Below are 20,146 nucleotides of genomic sequence, written 5' to 3'. Positions count from 1 at the left end.
GAAGTCTGGCGAATACGCTTTCTCTTTCCCCGTATATCGTAGGCATGTATACCTTAAACAAACCAAGCAGCGAACATGCCTGATCCTCTACCTTCGTCCCGCAGCTCAGGACATCCTTGTTGCTACACTGATGTCTCCCGGGTGGTTCGTAAGTAGGACCATGCAGTAAACCCCCGTAATCCATTTGATCAAGGGAGCGAAGCTAAATTTACTTCCTATCTCCCCCCAATCGCGCAAAAAATACGACATTGTTGGGGGCAACGAGCTCCTGAAGAGTTCACCCTCTTCTGAACCATTGGCTATTGGAAAAATCTTCCATCAAAGCGTCACATCTGGACACGTCGTCCAGATATGCGTGGCAGATCTAGGCCTTCTTGTACCACATGAACATCGAGTCGATCGCTTCGGAGAGTTCAGAGCTGCTGCTCTTATCGATGCAACGAGTGTCTATCCAGACATAGTGATACCCGTCTCTGTGAGCCCGGATACAACAACCTTCGATCTTGGAATAGCCTGGAATATTACGGGCGTGAGGCTGGTCGATATCAGAGAACTGTACCTCACCATCACGCCGTTGGTACGACAGTATTGCATATTCTAGGATCTGACCGAAAACTCATCGAGTTTTCTGGTTTCCGTGCTCAATAACCGTTTGTTATCTCATCGATAACGTGAGATAGGCGAAAGCTAAAGCAACTAAGGGACTGCTTACTTATCTGCGACGTCAAATCAGGAGTTAGGTCAGGGTCGCGTGTTGGTGAGATATCAACCTGCTGAGGCGATAGCTGAGCGTCAACCATCGATGCGTACTGGAGCAAGACCCGTTCACCCGCCCCAATCAGAGTGACATACGAAGTGACTAGCTGAGGGTTTCGCTATGTTCCAACTTGAAACCGACTCTTTATCGATGATGGCCGAGCGATGTTGAGGGGAAGCATTGACCATATACATAGTGCCTGGATTGGCAAGTAAACTCCATCGACCAATCGATATGAATCAGAAGCATACCGGATAGGTAGGGTCTTCGAAATCAGATGGTCGCTCATAGAACCCAGTTGACTGAATATATTCATTCAAGTTTGCAAAACTCGCAATTGGTAATATTAAAAGTTGAAACATTCAAAATTCGTTATCAAGCTTGCCTTGTTACGAGATATCATCACCTAAAATTAAACCAGATATGCAGCTCACTGGCAAGTAATTGGAATCCACGGCATAGCGTCCATCGATTTTCTGAGTGATAGCTGAGCCTCAAATGTTGATGCATTACTAGTCAGGCGAGGACTCTTACAGGAAGAGCAGTGTCCTTGGCGTGAACGTTATGTCTGTATTATCGCATTTAGACAGTCGCCGGAAACAACGTTGGGGTGGCTGAGGCGAAATCATTCAGACCCTCGTCTGTCCAATCCATTGCCATTGGAAACTGTGAATCTAGAGGCCAAGAATCTCCCGACTGACGACGACACTCTGGTGCAATACAGACCTGACAACGAGGTCAGAATGCTCTCACTTCAGTGAATGAGATAAACAAACCTCGGATCCGGCTGTCACAGTATCTGTGTTGGGCCTCCCTGGAAGACTTCAACGCAGTCAAAGTTGCATTTCAGGTGCACGTCCTAGTCCTGACCTTCAGTATATTTCGTCGGCATTGTCATTCTTCATCTAAGAGTTCAGAGCGGTATTGGTGTTTGCGGTTATACTCCTATCTGGAGTTTTCCAGAGTTTCCACTAGTCCTCTGTATTTGATAAACACAAAGATGCATAAAAAATCGACTTAGATACTGTCAGAACTGTACAACGTACCCGAACCCCGAACGCGAATTTTGTATGCAAAAAAGCCTTAAACGATTTTTATAAGACTATCAAAACGACTAAGGAAAGACGAGAAAAGGGGGGAAGTACCTCAGAGGCTCGACGGCTTACTAGTACTTGGTCCAGGTTACGTCGTACTCTTGTACTTAGGACTCCATCGCCACGGCAGCTCACGGTAGGCTGGTAGTTTGACTTTTAAGGGAAAATACCAAGAGGCCGCCCCACCTGGCACCAGGACCTCTGACACTCGCTACAACATCTCGAGTCTCGACGTTATTCGAGTACCTTCCTTCACTCAGTACTCAGTCCTCAACCATGAGTCTCTCATCATTCCTGCTCGGAGGGAAAACTACGAGCAACCAAAAATGCTATTGATACGGAATTAGATGCCTTTTTCATACTCAGGTACGTCACTCTGACTTTCATGTTTTTTGTTTTACGGTGGTCTACATTGAATTGTATTGGCTCATAAGGTCCAAGATAACGGCAGTACTGCAGCACTCAATGACAAGAAGCGTAAGCCGGAGGGAGAGCAGGGGCATGGTTTGAAAAAGCACAAGTCCGCACTCAAAGAGTCGCAACAACACGATTCCCCTCCAAAGCGCGTCAAGAACAAGAAAGGAAAGGTCGACAAGGGAAAATTAAAAACTCAAGAACAATTAAAGGCGATCTCAGCCGTGGAGGGCAGCAGTGCTGAATACCGAGGGGCTGAACCTATCGACAATTCCGACTCCGAGGAGGAGAGTGGGCCATCTACGCTCATACACGAGTCGCTGCTCAGTGGTGCGAAGTCCAGCCAACGCGCATCCGCGCGCAAGGTGAAATTCGCTCCGCCAGATGAGTCCGAGGAGCAGCGCAGCTTGCGCACGATCTTCGTGGGTAACCTCTCGTCCGAGGTTGCTCAGAAGCGAGTGAGTCATTGAATACTTGTTAATAGTGGCATTAACACATACTGAATATGTGTTAGCCTTTGCAGAAAAAACTCCACAGGCACATTCTAGAGCTCGTTCCTACCGCAAAAATCGAGTCCACAAGATTCCGCTCCGTCGCATTTCAAAATCCTACCAGTAAACTTCCCGATGATGATGGGACAGAAAAGACCGGCTCACGGCAGCACGGCCTAGACAGAGCATCATCGTGGCGCAAAGCTAATCCCACAGCGGACGAGCCGAAAAATGACGAGAAGAAGTTTCTTACTCCAAGTCAGAAAAAAAAAGTTGCATTTATCAATCATGAACTTCACCCTAGCGCCGATTCAGTTAATGCATACGTCGTCTTCGCATATCCCCCTCCTGCGAACGAGCGGCCTTTAAATTTGCCTCCCCTTCTACCAGTCATGGACCCACACGAGGCAGCTCGTCTAGCTGTCGAGACGTGCAATGGGACTGTTTTCATGGATCGTACAATCCGTGTAGATTCTTTGGGCAGGCCTGCAGATAGCATTGGAAAACAAAGTGCTCTCTTAGGTACTTTTGCGGGAGATCCAAAATCATCGGTTTTCGTGGGTAACCTTGACTTTGCGAGCAAAGAGGAAGATCTGCGGATATTCTTCGAAAGTCTTATCACTGCCGAGCGCGGGCCACCTAGTCAGGCTTCAGATGCACCTAAGCATTGGGTTTCACGAGTCAGAATTGTGCGGGATAAGGAGACTCAACTTGGGAAGGGCTTCGCATATGTGCAATTTACGGTTAGTGTTTGATTATTGCTTATGGGTGACATTCTGAAGATTCGTTTCCAGGATCGTGTTTGCGTGGACGAAACTCTTGCGATGGAAGAGTCGAAACTCAAATTTGCAAAACGTAAACTACGCGTTCAACGCTGCAAAATACTCCCCAAGGGCTCTGCGACTGATAAAGCTGCTGCTTCAAAGACTGCAACTACTAGTCACAGTACAGGTGCAGCTCCACCCATCGACGTGCCAAAGGGCGATCCCTCTCTGGGTGAAAAAATAGCGACCCTCTCCAAAGAGGAACGAAAGCAGATAAAAGCGACGGATGCTGACCGGCTGGCGCGGAGGATGGCGAAGAAGAAAGTGAGAATGGCGCTTGCGAAGCAGGGTGTGCCTGTACGTGGCAAGGAGAAGGATGGGGGACGAACGAGGAAGACGGGCGCTGTCAAGAGGGCCGCTATCGCGCCTCGTAAACAGAGCAGGATCCGGAGTGAGAAGAGTATGTCAAAACGAAATATGAAGAAATGATATCTCTTCCTTTGTTCCTCAAGGGAAGATTGCTGGGTCTCATTTCGTGAGTTGAAGTATATGCTTGATTTTGGGTTATTAAATTTCTCATCTTTGGCGTCATGGAGCAAGTTACTCCCTAAACCCATGATCGAATCGAACACCTTGATGGTCTTCTTCACGGAATTATTAACCAACACCATTACAACTGCATATACCCAGCAGAGTAGTATCTGTCGTGCTCTCTGCACTCGCAGGAACACCGCCTGTGGACGAATATAGTGGGTCAGAAGGTATGTTGGTTTCGCCACATTTCTACAGATACTTCCCGTTTCTTGAGCTCTACTCTCGGCAGTGGTGCGTGAATGACGCAGGTTCAGATTCCAGACCCAAGAACTCGTATTTCAATATGACCTTCACCCAATGGCGTATTCGTATCACCACGAAATTCACCTAGGACATGAGGGACGGTGTAACAAAGAACTCAGGAAGAGAATGGGTGGTTCGCGCCATGGTGTATACGAATATAGGATGCCAGTAGCAGAAATCCGATGGCAAGATTGATTACATTTCACATGAATGCGCGAAACGATGCCGCAGTAGGGTTTACCCCTTTCTCAATGATGCGCAAACAGATCAATGCGCATAAGCCGCAGGGACTCTAAATGAAACTCACGTTTGGTTGATATTGCGCGGTGACACAGGTTTGGAGCGGGAACACTTGGTAGCGAGCGCCATGATCATAGGATGAACAGCATTGGGTTGATAAGTCAACGATAAACCTTCCGCTGTCTGCGGCAGGGCCGTCCGGCGTCTTCACTACGGACCCCATATTCATAAGCAGCTCCATATCAGATTATATGCAGTCACGGTAATTATCGAGATAACACACACCGAGGTACTGGCACGCAGCCAGCCGCCAGAGCGTTTTATGTAAAAAATCGGGAACAAGGCGAATCTCCGAACAGCCTCACGACGAGGCGGAAAATTTAGCTTAGTGCGGATAAGTGAATGTCAGGGTGAGTAAGATAGTCCCTGAGTCAGGGAATGGAGCTGGTCACGAGCTTGTTTGCTGAGTGCTTGGCGATGGGGGTGTACTTGTACAGGGACCTGCGACATCCGAAAGACCGAAGAATGTACGATCGAAGATAGCTTTGAAGTTAAAATGCAGAGTCAAGTGCAGATCTCGAATGCCTAGAACATTTCCATCTGCTAATCATAGGAGAATGCGTGGCATCTTGTGGCGGGCACGATAGAAGGCTAGGGGTGTCGGAGGCATGGTCCCTCTGGAGAGTCCGAACTCGCTGCATACTACCACGAGTGACAGGAGACTCCACCTCAGTGAGGTCACGGCTGACGAAAAAATGTCAAGAATGCAACGATATTACCCAAATTATACGTAGGGTATCGCGTCCTTTAAGCGGCGGGGGTGGAGATGAATTCCCATTCCTGGATCTTCATGAGAGAAAAAATTGAGCCACATACACAAGTAGAGTTGTTCCGTGGGTAGCAGGAAGAGCGCTACTCCAATGAACACTGCGAGTAAAATGTAGCATGGTGGCTTATCCTGGCTTATCTGCAATGCCCAGAGTTAAGCTGATTGGCGGGATAGTCTATGGAGGGTCGAGGGGTGAGCCCGTTGCTGAGCCGAAAATTAATTAGGGATGTCAAACGTTGAACATGCGTTCTCTCGCGACTCATCCGTCATCTGCCCGGGCCACTGGCAGCAGGTTCCGCGCCGGGTGCTGCGACTATAAATGTGGGGTGGTTTTTATGGACCTGGCAGGCCGCCACATCCCTGGCTCTTAACTCGCTTGGCGAAGATATTGGCTGACATAACCTGGAATAAAGACTCGGCTACTAGTACGGTCTACTCCCGACTTGCCGCACACTCCTCTATCTTCTTATATCCTCACTCCAACGACCCGGGACTGACCCACCACGTCCCATTTTATGAACCCCAGTGGGCATAATCACTGCTCAGCTGCACGCACTATCCAGCTTCTTTTCGGTTGAGCACTCTTCGGCACCGCACGCCATGCTATTCCGGCCGGTACGAAGCACTGTTTCTGCACCCGACTGTTGCAGCACTCATTGACTTTCTCAGCTTGCATTAACCATACCGCACATCGCCTATGCCTGCCTCGGAGGTTTCGTCGTTGTGGTAAGTACAGCGTGCTCTGTCCACTTTTGCAACGTCTCATTGCGATATCCATTACAGTTTGGTATGTTCTCTTTGTTCATTCGAGAAAAGGTAATATAATTTGTGATGATATCAACCTCCATACTCATTGTGTGTAGCTTTACATTGGCGAGGCATGCTGGGCTTTTCTCTTCGGCGTCATCATCGGTGAGCTCAGCGGATCATGCTTTTAAAGTTTTCTAATCACACTGCCTTACCATTTTTATTTTTAGGTCCTTACGGTGCCGGCATATTTGATCCCCGCAGCTGGGGGGGTGACACTACCGAGGATACCGTGAATAAAATTACACTCGAGTTCACTCGCGTTGTCCTCGCAATCGGAGTCTTCGCAATTGGCGTCGAGCTTCCAAAAGCTTACATGAAGCGTCACTGGAAAAGTTTGCTATACCTTCTATTTCCTGTCATGACATGGGTGGGTAACATCTTGAACATGTCTTTGACCTATTCTCTAACTATCACCAGGGCTGGTTTGTGTCGGCAGGCTTGATTTATGCTTTGATACCTGACCTCACATTCTTGTCAAGCCTTGCTGTCGCTGCATGCTTGACCCCGACTGATCCGATCCTTGCTGCTGCAGTTGTCGGTGGCAAATATGCCGATAAACACGTTCCTGCTCATCTTCGCCATCTCCTCGCAGCAGAAAGCGGTTGCAACGATGGAGCAGCGTATCCCTTCCTTTATATCGCATTGTATCTCATATTGGACTCCACTACCAGTCGTGCAGTTGAAGATTGGTTCCTTCTACTCTGGCTCTGTGAGATAAAAAATTCAGTGACAGTTCCTCAGCTAATTCCGTTATAACAGATCAAGTCATCCTAGGTGTGGTGGTGGGCGCCTTGATAGGATGGGGCTTCCGGCACCTTATGAAATTCTGCCAGCGCAATGACTTCGTCGATCGGCAGTCCTACGTTGCACAGTACATATCCCTGGCTTTACTCACCATCGGTATCATGACTATCCTAGGTTCTGATGATCTCCTGGCAGCATTCTGTTGCGGAACGGCATTTGCTTGGGACGGTTTCTTCAATCGCCAGACAGAGGAATCAGTGTTCAGTTCCGTTATCGACTTACTATTCAATGTCGCTGCCTTCGTTTATGTCGGTGCCTGGATGCCGTTTGACAGTTTCAACAACGAGACCCTCTCACTCAGTGTGTGGAGGCTCATCGTCATTGCCATTTTAGTGTTGATATTAAAAAGGTTGCCGGTTATGATTGCGCTCTACAAATTCATACCCGACGTAAAGACTTTCCGGGAAGCCGTTTTCAGTGGCCATTTCGGGCCCATAGGCATTGGTGCGTGATATATCTCACATAATCCCTGCAACATACTGATATGACGTGTTCCCATTACAGGCGCTATATATATTTCCACACTAGCAGCCCGACAGCTACCAAAACCCAACAACCCTCCAACCAACCAAACTGAATTCTTGGCACTTACCATTCAACCCATCGTTGCATTCATGGTACTTTGCAGCGTCGCTATTCATGGTCTGTCCATCCCATTCTCACTCCTAGGCCGCCGTGTGCATTCAGTTGGGTCTCGTACGTGGTCCCGTCATGCCTCATCCAACGTACCCGATTGGGCAACGCATACGCGGCACGTTACACGTGCGGAAGACGTCATCATTAACCGTGACCCTGCTGGACTCGAGCGTGGTGAGGGCGGACTGACGGAAGAGGAGAAGTCTGTACTGGAGAGCAAGCGCGCAAGTACGATCACTGCGTCGCCGCTATCGCCTGATGGGACGGAACAGGTCGGCGAGGCGAGCAGTGCGGAGACGCGTGCGGAAGCTGCGCTGGCAAAGGATGAGGAAGAGACAAAGGAGGAGACACCACCTGATGGAAAGGAGGCGACGGCGGAGTGGAAGGAAGGCCCGCATAAAATTATTGAGCGACGAGGTGGTCCTGGTGAAGAGGTGTGTGGGTTGATTGACATTACTGATAGTGATGTTAACGTTGTTTTCAGGTTGACGTGGAAGTCATTTATAACGCATTCAAGCCCTCTGAACGAGCTGTGCACTCCCGGTTTTCTGTAGGAGAAAGTGACGCCTTACAAGCAGGTCGCGCGTATCTTCGCAAGTTACATCATATGCCTGAAGATATACATCGGGGAGCTGAACACGTTGAAGAAACTGTTAAGCATGATATACATGCATTACAAGTCAAAAGCCCAGGAAGTTTTCCAAGTCGGTGGATCAAGTGATGAAAACACGAGCGCATGTGCTGAAGGTGATGAAGACGAAGAAGGATGGACGTCAGACAAAAGCGGAGATGGCGACGGGCCTGCGTACCCGTTAGGGGAGCTGCCTGGCGATCACAAGAAGCGTCCGAAATCATGGAAAACGAAGAGCGGGACCCATTCTGCAGCTGCCAGAAATGCAAGAAGTCATCGACGAAGACAATCAACGGGAGATGGCGGAACGTTCTCGAGCCATGCTAAGCAGCTTCTGGAGCAGGACCCGGCGTCCGCCTTTACGACTGAGCCAAGTGAGATGGCACCATTTGAAGATGAGGACCAGCGTGGGAGAAGCCACACACCTCACCGCCAGGGATCAGGGCACACTTACCGTCACTCCATCCAGCACCGACGGTTGGAGTCTCTGAAGACCAGCGAACATAACTCCCGTGATGTCTCGCCTACTCGGTCGGTCCGGTTCGTCGACGAAGAGCCTCGGACTGGTGCCACGACTCCTAGGATGACACTTGAACAGGCGCCCCAGGGCAGTTCTAGCGAACCGTCTACCACTGATGGCTTGGAGTCGAGAGGGAAAGTCACATTCGGCTTCACTCAGGCAAGACGCCCATCTGAAGATTAATATATCGTATATATCTCGTTCAGTACGTTTTTTTAATTGTCTGGTCACCTCGTCGAAATCACTCGGATACCGCTTTTGCATCACACCGCACTCTCATAACTCATCGTTCGTCAATGTAGCATTAATGGCTTGAACATGATGTATAAATACACGCGTCTCTGGATTATGATTGTATATGAAAAAGCTTTTGATATGACTGTACGATGAACTTGATGAGGAGCACCAGTATCAAAGCTGTGCCGACTATGGCACGTATACCAGTAACTTCCAAGAACCCAAAGGGCGGAGCAACAAAGGTAACGCAAGGTTTGCGATCAGCACCAGCTATATCGAAGAAGCTGAATACCATGGATATGCTCCACGACGGCGCGCAAACTGGACGTAAACCCGGCCTCATGAAATCCATACCCAAGCCACGCTCCTGCCAACAGGACACCGCCACGGCCCTGAATGTTCGACATTGCCTTTGAGCGATGATCGCTTGTAAATAGGGGGATGTGCGTATGTTGACGTATGGGTAATGGGCATGAAGACGTAACGAAACGCACCTTGGTGTCGAGGATGGGGTGCTCGCAGGCGAATCACGCAGCAGCTTTAGTGACGTCTGAATCTGCTGGTGGGTTTAGGGTAACCAGCACCGGGCCGTGAAGATTCTCTGGCAGATGCTGCAACTCGTTCATGTAGTCTTAAAGATGCCGCTCATGAGTGCCATTGAAGATGACGGTGAGGAATGTCATCGGTTTACATGTGCTGTAATGTATGGTTTAGAACGGAACACGGATTTCTTGACGATAAGGCCTGAGGGTCAAGACTTACAGCGCGACTTTGTTTATATGAGCTTTGTGTTTACCCTTGTCGTTCAAGCTGGAGAATGTGAGGTAGTTCCAGCAAGACCACGCAGTCCTGGCTTTTAGCATTAACTGGAGGGGTGCATGAACGGCCAGACGTGATGTGAAAGTGCAAGAACACCTACGTTAATGTCACCGTGCAGCACTGCGATACTCGTATTCTATTCAAAAATTTTGAGTGTGCCGTCCTCATCAACACGGCGTGCGGCCTTCGCCTTGGGTTGTTCTGCATATCGCTGACAGGAGAGAACAATTGTAACCTTGGGAAGTATTGACAAAATCGCATTAACGTGGTTGCGACCAGGGAATGTAGTCAGACTCGATAGCGTCTATTATAAAATTGCACCACCTCCCACCTTCAATAGTAAACCACGACGGCTTGCCCGTACTCTGTAGAAGGTGGTGATTACTCAAGTACTCATGAATTGTACCTGTGAACAATGACCATCAAATCCGACCTAATATACAACGAAAGACTTACCAAAGTCCGAGCAGAGAAGTTCATAAAGCACTTCTCAGGCGGTGTACTTCATATCGCAGTTGTCACAGGCTACAGAAACTATCAAAAATAGTTCTTAATCATACGGCGCGAGATGCAAGAAAGTGAAAGTGAAATGACCAGCACGTACGAATCCTCTGGTATCAACAGATTAACTAGAATCCAGCCAAGTAGAATGAAAAGGGCGCTTACGTGTCCACGTCAACTGCGTCTCCGTCTGATATACCTAGATGTATGTATCTAATCGTATTTGCGTGTCTTCCCGCACGATCTTCGACTTCATGAGGATTATGTTCGTTTAGAGCCTGGAATAAATCCCATAGGCACCAGGTTAGCAATCGTTCCATTGCAGCAATTATCATAGCATAAACGCACCCATGCCGCAACTAAGCTAGAAACTCTAGACCCTATAACAGCAACTTTCATCGACAATCTAGCGAGTATTGGTTGCGTGAGGATAACCAGGAGGAAGCTAATGGCAATGTAGGTCAAACGAAGTTGGGAACAAACACTTGGGTTATCCGGCCCTCGCCATAATATACAAAGGAATTTTCACTTACCTCCGTCTGCCTCGGTGATTCATACTAGGTTCACAGAGGAATATTAATTAATCGCGCGATGATACCCTCAAGCAGAAGTAACAGAGTGAAACGAGAATGGGGGGGAGGGGGTGAAGTATTGAGGTGATGTGGATATAGAAGAAGGAGAAGCTGATTTATCTTTCCACACATTCTCTCAACCAGGCTGGTGGTTCGGTTGAGTGCATGATAGTCGACTTGTTATTCCGAGGTTCCAGTTTACTTGCAGGACATCAAAACCGGGCAAGGGTCAACCCATACGTTCCGACCATAGAGCCTCCCACACACTTGGTCAAGATTACTGTGTTGCGATCTGCATGAACGAGGTGGACTAGCTGAAAAAAGAAAAGCGCACTTGTGTTTGCATCTGGTAGATTGGTGACCCTGGACTCACCCACTATTCACCGAAATTGAGTATGAAGCCGTGGACTCCACGAAGACTTTTCTTTTCCAACACCAATCGCAACTAAAATTGCTGCATCAGTTGAATCCAGAACGTGGCTGGTCGAAGCCTGGATCTTCCAAGTCCTCCTTCTGAAATTGCCAGCACCGTCGCGGATTTCAGGATATGAGAACCCCGCAAGAATAATTACATAATAAGCGGCGGTCTCTTCATCATGTACATAATTCAACATTTAACGTTTCAACCTGGGGAACTAGCTGGGGAATGCCCTCTACACAGGTTTGTTGAAGTTCCGTTTATATTTCCTATGCTAACGAGAGTCAACATATCCTTCACATTCATCCCAAAGACCGAGCTCGAGTGTGGCCACGTCACGCTGTGTAGTTCTTGCATTCGACCTGCCATGCAAACTGTTGCCTTTGTTTCTAGCTAGTTCGGTCATCCTTCCCCCTTGGCGTGGACTCGTATAGAACGGATCGGCTTTTCAGTGGGCATAGCGTCAATTCTACCTGCTCCCGTCATTTTTAGTGGTCTGTATTGTTTGCACCATGAAATACACTGAATTCTACAATTTTGCCTCAGCCTTGTGCTGATGATCATACTACGTCTCAAACAACCACTATGAGAGTAGAGTCTGCATCACAGGACATTCTGAGACTTGCACAGTGTCCTTGGCATGCCACTTTCGCTAATCCATGGCATTTTGCTGCTGGTCGGTGATCTTTTAGCCTCGGCGCTTAGTGCAATCATACAAGCGTCTATCGTGCTAGCGCTGAACTGCCGTCGAGCAGCATGGAAGTACACGTGCGGCATCAGCCGAACCCTCAACTTCTCTTCTCCCTCTCACCTTAACTCATTCACAGCTCCCATTTCCCCACTCACGTCTTCTTCTACCATTTCAAGATTCTGTCCATCACCTAGTCCATCCTCGACCCTTGTCGTTTTCCTTCATCACACCATTATGCTCAGTAGCTTAGAAGGCCGATATATCAAACTCGAAGGTGAGTCGCTCCATCACTTTCGTATCTTTTGTACCCTCATCCTCTATCTACAGTTATCGGTGGAAAAAATGTTCAAGTTCCTTCCAAGCGCATTTTCGCTGGCATTTATATATTCATCCATGCTAACTCGAGGAGACGCTGGAAATCAGCCACCAGAGTTCTATCATCCGACGAATCAGTAGCGTGGGGCGATACCGTGATTCTGTACAGTCCATGCCGATTTTTGGACGTGAGTCGATGACTGAGCTTCTACTTGTAGATCATTAGACGCATCACCCGAATTATCGGTGGAGATCAGGGCGTCCTTCGAGGCTGATCGGATGCTTTGCAATAGAGGAGTCATTGGAAAACTTGAAACATCATGGGATGCGCTGCTCGATCATGGAAATGAGCCTTTCGGTGAGTAACCTGCTTCTTATTCATATGCATATACTCACATCTTGTAGACATCTCATTCCCGCCTGTTGATGGTGTTCACCCTTCCCTCACGCTGAAGGCCGGTGTTCTACATTCTTGCGACAATCAGGACAGCGCACTGCTTGACGTGAGTGAAACCACCCTGTGTTATTGGCTTTTATTGACGGAACACCTGATGTAGTCCATCGTTGAATGTGAGATTGCTCGAGAGACGGATGCGGGCCAAGAACGAATTGCTAAATATGTGACAAGCAAGACGATCTCTCACCTGAACGATGCCATACAGCATTTTCAGTTGGCCCTGGACCGATGTCTGGGCGGCTATCCTGACTGCGCAGGGGCTCTCACCAACCTCGCGTGGGCCCGCCTTCGAGACTACGATCTTCAGGACATCGACTGTATCACTTTTCTCTTCCGCAAAGCCCTTGCATTGTGTCTGCAGGGCTACCCTGATCATGCATTATCCATCTGTCATCTCATTGACACGTTGATCTGGCGCTACAAAATGGAGAACTTCATTGCCATCTATATCCACGAGTCCGCGTTGCTGTGCTGCAAGCTATTGCCCCTCTATCCAGAGGGCACCTACCTTCGTAGCATCGTGGTAGGGGTAGATAGTGTTGATTTTGTGATCCGCGAATGCAACAATCTTCCAGTAGATGCATCCCATGAAGGCATCCACCTTCGACGAGTCGTACTCGAGCTCTGTCCCCTGGGCAACGAACACCATCCAAACGCACTCAACGAGCTTGCATGGGCTCTCATAACACACTTTGAACAATACGGCAGCATTGATGATTTAGACGAGTGCATACAATGTCGTCGTAAAATCATTTCTCTGTGTTCCGAGGGAGATTCTGAACATGATTCCTACCTGAATAACTTAGTCTGGTCACTCTGGACTCGCTTCACACACCAAGGGAAATATCATGACCTCAATGACGCCATCTGTTTGTACAAAGAAACGTTGCGCCCCGTTGAACACAAGGATCGTAATTCATCCCAGTCCAGCCCACAGATTTTCGGAGCTCAGCAAGTGTCTGTCCGAGGCTCGAGATTCCACAGTTAGCACAGACAGACCTGTTGCTGACCGGGCAGAAATACAGCACAGGAAGCTTACGGAGCAGTGGGGAGCAGTGGTAGCTGAAACCCGTGATCTTAAAGGTCTCTCGAGGTTCCTTCTCCCATCGTCGTATGGGGAATTGCAAGCGGCAGCGCGTCGCGGCCCAGTCATCATCCTCATTGTGAGTGAATACTCGTGCAGCGCTGTCGTTGTCCTGACGTCAGGAGAGCCCCATCATGTTCTCTTGCCATCTATCACTCTTACAGATCTGAAGAATCTCAAGGATCGCTTCGCCAGTGCAATATGACAGTCATCTCAGATGAAACCAACGGAGTCGAGGACGGATCTCATAATACTATTGCGAATAATATGGGAAGAGATCATGCTACCCATTGTCAACGTACTCGAGTATGGCCTCAAGCTCAAGCGCCAATCCCGAATCTGGCTGTGTCCAACTGCAGCTTTCACATCCATTTCTCTTCACGCAGCCCACCCCTTTCAAACAAATGCAGATCGCTTGAAGGAACCATGGCTGGAGGATCTCTACATTTGTTCTTACACACCGACACTGTCAGCTCTGATCAGATGATGAAGAAGCGTGTCACTCTGTCTTTCGTGGCAATTGGACAGGGCCAACCATGTACAGGGAAAAGCAAGGAGCTCTTAGCTGTCGACAGTGAGCTCGAGCTCGTCCGAAAGCTCGTCCCTGCGACGGCAAACTGTACCACCATTTCTGGCGACGCAGCCACACGTGCAGGTGCACTCCGAGCAATGCAAGAGAATAAGCAAGTGCACCTTGCCTGTCATGGAAAGCAGGACCGCGAGCAGCCTCACAACTCTCATTTCGTCATGAAAGATAAACCAATCACGCTACTTGATATCATGGAGAAAGACATTCCCCACGCTGAATTTGCGTTCTTATCAGCGTGTCATACCATCGTCGGCGATGAGGAGACTCCTGACGAGGTGATTCACCTCGCGGCTGGACTGCAATTTTCAGTGTTCAAGAGCGTCATTGGCACGCTGTGGGAGGTCGACGATGCTGTCGCAAAACATGTTGTGAAAGCTTTTTACGAGAATATGTTCTAGGATTTGGAGGACGGTGGTGTGATGGACTGCACGAAGGCGGCCTGGGCACTCAATCGTGCTACGCACGCCGTGAAGACGAAAGTGCCGCTCGAGCAGAGAATGGTTTTTATTCATGTGGGTATGTAGTTCCTGCCATATCGCTTTCATCTGGTATAGGTTTTGTATGTTGTTGGTGTTCGATCCTCTTTCATCCCTGTCACTGTAGCACCTGCCAGTTGTAGGATTACCTTCCATGTTGGTCATACTGTTATTTCGTATCCCCTCGCAAGATATTGTCTACTCTAGAGTCTCCTGCAATTCATTTGAGATTCTGAGTATCAATAGCGGTATACTCTTTGTGCATTTGTGCAAGGAGGGGACGTGGTAGGAAGGGGTCATTCAGGGTGATGGTGACATGGAGATGGGTCTCAAGACAATTTGATTCTGCTTCTCCTCATCCCCAAGTTGGACGATCTGAGTACCTGAGTTTTGTTAATTCCAATTGTCCTCACAAATCAAAGGGCTATGCTGTGTGATTAATGATGCATGCATGCATTCACATTAATTCGGTAGGACATTCTGGTTTACAGTAAGATGCAGCACTTCTTTTTAGATGTCTGCACACCTGTGATGTCACAAACGTTTCACCTCACCTGCTTGCTTGTTCCTTAAATGTTCCAGTGCATATATACAAGATCAAAGGGATGCGTGTATTTCACCATAATGATAACAACAACAGTAATAGTATTAGTAAGAACAAAGAGGTAGTGTGCTGTGCCATAGAGTATGAGAGAATTTATGGTGCTGTGCATGAATAGGCGACAACAGATAGAAAAACATAGAAAGGATAGTGGATAGTAGTAAAGTGAAACATGTGAATTCTACATGTCATGATTGATGAGGGCTCAGGGCAGAGGAGAGAGATGCTAATTCAGAAGGGTATCATGGTGCAAAACGCTCCCATAAGAATGATTTAGCCAAGAACTTATCAAAAGGGTCCTGATTGGAAAGTGGCAAAAATCAGGGTCTTCAGTGGCATCTGTGGCAGACTCACAGCACAGAAGATTGGGATCCACAAAGTCCTCTATCTTGTTAATGAGCCTCCAAACTTCTGGGTCTTTGGTGGCCTCTGTGAGCATGGTCTCTGGCAATAGAGAGGATGGAGGCTCTGAGATAGGAAGGACAGGATCTACAAAGTCCTCTATCTCATTATAGAGATGATAAACACCTGGGTCTTTGTTAAGAACCATGTTGCTCAAGGGGGAGAGAGACTGACTCAGAGGGGCTTGGCCTCAGCTCGTACGCTGTGCCCCTTACCCGAGTATGTGCCCTTCATTTCATATGAGGTCCAATGATGGTCTGACAAAGTCCGGAGGACTTCCAGAGGCTGGCTACTCTGCTGGAGAGCGCTAGGGGACTTCCAGAGGAGTGTGGGAAATGTCTGGAGGAGTGTGGGAGAGTTCCAGAGGAACACAGAAAGTGCTCAGGAGAGTTCCCACTGCAAGGTAATACTTCTACAGGAAACAGGATGGAAGAATAGGAGGTCTAAAGGTCCGGATGACAGGAGGACAGGAGGACAGGAGGACCAGGATGATGGAGGACAGAAGGACAGGATGTCTGGAGGTACAAAGGACAGGATGTCTGGAGGTACAAAGGACAGGATGTCCAAAGGTACAGAGGGCAGGAGGATAGGATGTCCGAGGGTTAGGAGGACGGAACGTCCGAAGATATGGAGGGTGGAACGTCTGAAGGACAGGATGCCCAGAGGTACAAGGGACAGGAGGTCCAGAGGTCCAGAAGGAATAGGGGCTACATCAGACGGAGTCCGATGTAGAAACAAACAGAGGTAGACTACCCTAAGGTAGAGTTGGAGAGACAGGGATTAGACCTAAGTCCGGAAAGAGGGTAAGTGCCAGAAAGGTGGAGCTCTGGCCTAGGAAATCAATCCCTAGGCCTGATGGGTAGGACAGACTTAGGTGGAACAAAGTCTGAGAGAGGATTGGGCAAGTCTAAGTTGATATTCAAACTCAGGAACTACAGGAGTATCTACAGGGGTTATATACTGAACAATATCTGAGGGGATCAGTAAGCAAAGGAGCAAGGCTATGCACAAGCATGTGGAAACACATTAGTAAGTAAGACAGAACATAAGTAAATGAACTCGGAGATGAAGACTCATACAAGGATCAATAAGCAAGACGGAAGAAGAGGTAACCAAAAGCTAGAAAGCAGAGAATGCCTAAATGGGGATAGGTGCAGGATATTGGACAGAGGGTGGGAATAGGTCCAGAGCTAATATCCGGAGGTCTGGAGATCTGGGGATCCAGAAGACAAGGTGGATACAGGACTGGAATACAAGAAGGTGAATATAGTTCCAGAATCTGAGACAAGGTGAAGTCTGGATGTCTTGCTGGATGAAGTGCGCATAGGGTGGACAGGATAGGGTTGTACGGATCAGGCTAGCAGTGAGGATCTGATGGTCCAGGAGCTCAGGGGTAAATCCAGAGTGTAGTTGATCCTGCTGAGGTGTGAAGCACAGCAGAAGGGGATCTTGGAATGAGCTGGATATGATGTGGGGTCTGGATGTAGGCTTAGAAGGTGTGGGAATATGATGGAACGTGGGTCCAGATTGTGGGATATGACAGTCTTCAGTGGCCTCTGCAAGCATTGTCTCTGGCAACATAAAGGACAGAGGCTCAGAGATGGGAAGGACAGGATCCACAAAGTCCTCTGAATCATTAATCCCCCTCAAAAAGCCAAGTTCTCCATGGACCCCTACAAATGTAATCTCTAGAACTCGAGATAGGGGAAGCATGGGTGCCACTAGAGCAGGATCCTGTACCTAAGATGATGCAGAGCTTCAGTTATTTTAAGAAATGTGAAAATTAGTGGGATATATGCAAATGAGCAAGTGGGAAAGAAACAAGATCCTATGTACTTTGTTGTTTAAGACATATTGATTGCTGCACTGGCAATAAGATTTTTGCCTGTCAACAACAGCATATCAAGTAGTGGGTTGTCAGCAAGGCCTATACTAGCATACATTATGTATGTAAAACCAGGGATGCTTGCCAAGTCTGTAAATGATGTCTTGCAGTTCTGGTCACCCTATTATGGTACAGTTTGTGATGGAACGTGAAGAGGGCCATCAAGTTGAGAGTCAGTGGCGGTGAGGCTGTGTTGATGATCCCTGAGGCAACATAATCAAAAGCTAGAGGCGTGAAGGACGGTTGAGCAAGGGTACATAAAACAAGGCCTTCCGAAATAGCAACAACTCACCAACAGCCCAGGGGATGGTTCCGTCATCACAGAAACGTAGTCCAAGTATGCAGTGTCCATGATCTGTGACAAGCAGTTGAATTCCTGGAGCAGGGTCGTGGCCAGCAGTGGTCGCTGGCCTCTCGACTCAGGACCCCGCTGGAAGACCTGAAGTCTGCAAGTCCAGAACTAGCTCACAAGCTCTCGGAGATCACCAAGCACCTATCTGGTGCTCAGGGTTCGCCGGCAGCGCTGACAGAGCTGCTGCTGATTGAACAGCAATACAGTATAGGAGACTTCAAGAGCAATGGGGAGCAGCGGTAGCTGAAATCCGTAATCTTAAAGGTTTATCAAGGTTCCTGTTCCCGCCGTCGTATACAGAATTGCAAGCGGCAGCGTGTCATGGCTCAGTCATCATCCTCGTTGCGAGTCGATACTCGTGCAGCAGCCCCATCGTTGCCCCGATGTCAGGAGACCCCCATCATGTCCCTTTGCTGCTATCACTCTTACAGACCTGAAGAACCTTAAGGACCGTTTCGCCAGGGCAATATGACACGCATCTCGGATGAAACCAGTGGAGTCAAGGAGGATCTAATAGTACTCTTGCGGACGATATGGGATGTTCCGAGTATCAGTAGCGGTATGTTTTTTGTGCATTTGTGCAAGGAGGGAACGTGCTAGGAAGAAGCACCGAAAGCGCTGGTGAGTTTGACCCTGCCTGTATGGAGATCACTTCAATGTTAATCCAGGCTGTGACGAGCTGTCATTCGCGTATGCTGCAGCAGGAGGAACACTACGCTTCGCTGCCACTGACTTCGTCTTGCATACCCGCTTCATTGCAACGTATCTCTGTTCATTCCGTCTCTAGTAAGAATGATATCCTGCACAAGATGCAACTGAAGCTCACCCGGAACCCGCGTGTAGCGTATACCTCGACGACCTCTGGACGTTTCATTGCTGGGGGCATTTCGGTGGAATCCTTTCCTCGACCACGCATTAGCCGCTTCCGGATGTTTCGGTTATCAGCGCTGTTGAACGCAGGGAGAGGGGAATCATCAAGCGGTGGGCTCTACGCATCGGTTAGGGGTCCTTCTCGTTGCTCGTCTTGACCTTTTTTTAGAGTTTGCTGCCGCCGAGCTGAAGATTGACGGAACACTGACGACCCATCATGTTGAAGAGACTCTGAGAGCCGAGAAAGAACTCGCGCCACCATTCCTTCCTCGTGCTCTGCTCCTTCTCTTCATGCACTGTTTGGGTGGTTATGCTGATTGCAGGCTCCATGGGTAAGTTTGAGTGAGCAAGAAGTTGCGCTTGGGACACTCTAGTGGAACGGACTCGTCTACCGACGAGCGATGTCGAAAGATGATGTTCCAGAAGCGGCAAGCTGGGGACAGATAGAGGAGATGTGAATTAGATGGTGCCAATTCAGGAGGTGCCTTGCCAAAAGACCAAAGGTAAGTATCAACATCACTAGTACCCTTTACATGAGTTTTACCTGGAAAGTTGTCATGTAAATCTTCGTGCCCATCCTCGATGATGCCATCACCTCTAGTAGTATCAGCCTATGACAAACCCATGAGCAACGCAATACAGGTGGTTACATGTAAGAGTACTGACATTGAGGCAAGACAATAACAGGGACGAGTTTCTCCTGCATAACTTCTCTGTCACCTTCTCGAGGTATGGCGCCGCCAGCTTAGGAATGATGTCTTGACCGTCTACAGAGTGAACTTCCCTTCGTCCCCACCATATGCTATGCACCTTCTGTCTCGAGAGAACGACACATAATAAAGGGTTTCGTGATCCTGGCAAAATGACTGGCCGAGTGGCCGAGTTCCTGCCATAAATCTTCACCAAACCCGACAGTTAGCCGGAACAGTGTCTCAGGTCATGACCCAATGAAACAAGATCTCAAGCTACGCCTCGCGTATGTTTTCCTTCATGAAAGCTAACGTGGCGGTGGAAAACGGGAGGGTTTTGCGGTGTATCCGTACGGAATTG

The 20,146-nt window shown here is 48.5% G+C and overlaps 7 protein-coding genes across 7 annotated transcripts; 4 read left to right on the top strand and 3 right to left on the bottom strand.

The window, feature by feature from the left end:
• Positions 1-2,531: 2,531 nt before the first annotated feature.
• On the top strand, positions 2,532-4,009 carry BJ212DRAFT_1268993 (uncharacterized protein; the record flags this gene model as incomplete). The annotated part of the gene is made up of 3 exons (XM_041330775.1): positions 2,532-2,723; positions 2,780-3,499; positions 3,551-4,009. Coding segments are annotated over 3 exons (1,371 nt in total), but the record flags the coding sequence as incomplete, so codon positions are not given.
• A 2,017-nt stretch (positions 4,010-6,026) lies between these two features.
• On the top strand, positions 6,027-9,010 carry BJ212DRAFT_1446436 (Sodium/hydrogen exchanger family-domain-containing protein; the record flags this gene model as incomplete). The annotated part of the gene is made up of 9 exons (XM_041338245.1): positions 6,027-6,041; positions 6,096-6,152; positions 6,210-6,242; positions 6,290-6,338; positions 6,404-6,603; positions 6,654-6,945; positions 6,996-7,484; positions 7,545-8,110; positions 8,357-9,010. 9 exons carry the CDS (start codon positions 6,027-6,029, stop codon positions 9,008-9,010), a joined length of 2,355 nt encoding a protein of 784 aa, XP_041194519.1.
• Positions 9,011-9,324: 314 nt separating this feature from the next.
• BJ212DRAFT_1269264 (uncharacterized protein) lies at positions 9,325-9,477 on the bottom strand (the record flags this gene model as incomplete). Its single annotated transcript, XM_041330804.1, has 1 exon — positions 9,325-9,477. A coding segment is annotated over one exon (153 nt), but the record flags the coding sequence as incomplete, so codon positions are not given.
• Positions 9,478-10,228: 751 nt separating this feature from the next.
• BJ212DRAFT_101209 (uncharacterized protein) lies at positions 10,229-11,111 on the bottom strand. Its single transcript, XM_041328835.1, has 5 exons — positions 10,918-11,111; positions 10,733-10,868; positions 10,550-10,662; positions 10,340-10,494; positions 10,229-10,289 (listed from the first exon to the last, which is right to left on the bottom strand). The coding sequence occupies exons 1-4, from the start codon at positions 10,938-10,940 to the stop codon at positions 10,434-10,436; spliced, it is 333 nt and encodes a 110-aa protein (XP_041194517.1). The 5' UTR covers positions 10,941-11,111; the 3' UTR covers positions 10,229-10,289; positions 10,340-10,433.
• Positions 11,112-12,014: 903 nt separating this feature from the next.
• BJ212DRAFT_1298708 (CHAT domain-containing protein) lies at positions 12,015-15,705 on the top strand (the record flags this gene model as incomplete). Its single annotated transcript, XM_041332743.1, has 11 exons — positions 12,015-12,339; positions 12,550-12,568; positions 12,599-12,738; positions 12,786-12,883; positions 12,938-13,820; positions 13,855-14,000; positions 14,405-14,878; positions 14,909-15,026; positions 15,065-15,069; positions 15,461-15,476; positions 15,569-15,705. The coding sequence occupies 11 exons, from the start codon at positions 12,015-12,017 to the stop codon at positions 15,703-15,705; spliced, it is 2,361 nt and encodes a 786-aa protein (XP_041194516.1).
• A 108-nt stretch (positions 15,706-15,813) lies between these two features.
• BJ212DRAFT_1479642 (uncharacterized protein) lies at positions 15,814-16,137 on the bottom strand (the record flags this gene model as incomplete). The annotated part of the gene is made up of 2 exons (XM_041339925.1): positions 15,814-15,886; positions 15,947-16,137. 2 exons carry the CDS (start codon positions 16,135-16,137, stop codon positions 15,814-15,816), a joined length of 264 nt encoding a protein of 87 aa, XP_041194515.1.
• Positions 16,138-17,973: 1,836 nt separating this feature from the next.
• Positions 17,974-19,543, top strand: BJ212DRAFT_1298707 (uncharacterized protein; the record flags this gene model as incomplete). Its single annotated transcript, XM_041332742.1, has 9 exons — positions 17,974-18,046; positions 18,243-18,383; positions 18,425-18,630; positions 18,689-18,785; positions 18,827-18,847; positions 18,895-18,988; positions 19,014-19,207; positions 19,266-19,428; positions 19,471-19,543. 9 exons carry the CDS (start codon positions 17,974-17,976, stop codon positions 19,541-19,543), a joined length of 1,062 nt encoding a protein of 353 aa, XP_041194514.1.
• Positions 19,544-20,146: the final 603 nt, after the last annotated feature.

Source organism: Suillus subaureus (assembly GCF_016647635.1).
Source record: "Suillus subaureus strain MN1 chromosome Unknown BJ212scaffold_11, whole genome shotgun sequence".
Taxonomy (NCBI): domain Eukaryota; kingdom Fungi; phylum Basidiomycota; class Agaricomycetes; order Boletales; family Suillaceae; genus Suillus; species Suillus subaureus.
The sequence above is the reverse complement of the archived record's forward strand: the minus strand, read 5'-3'. Positions and strand labels throughout refer to the sequence as shown.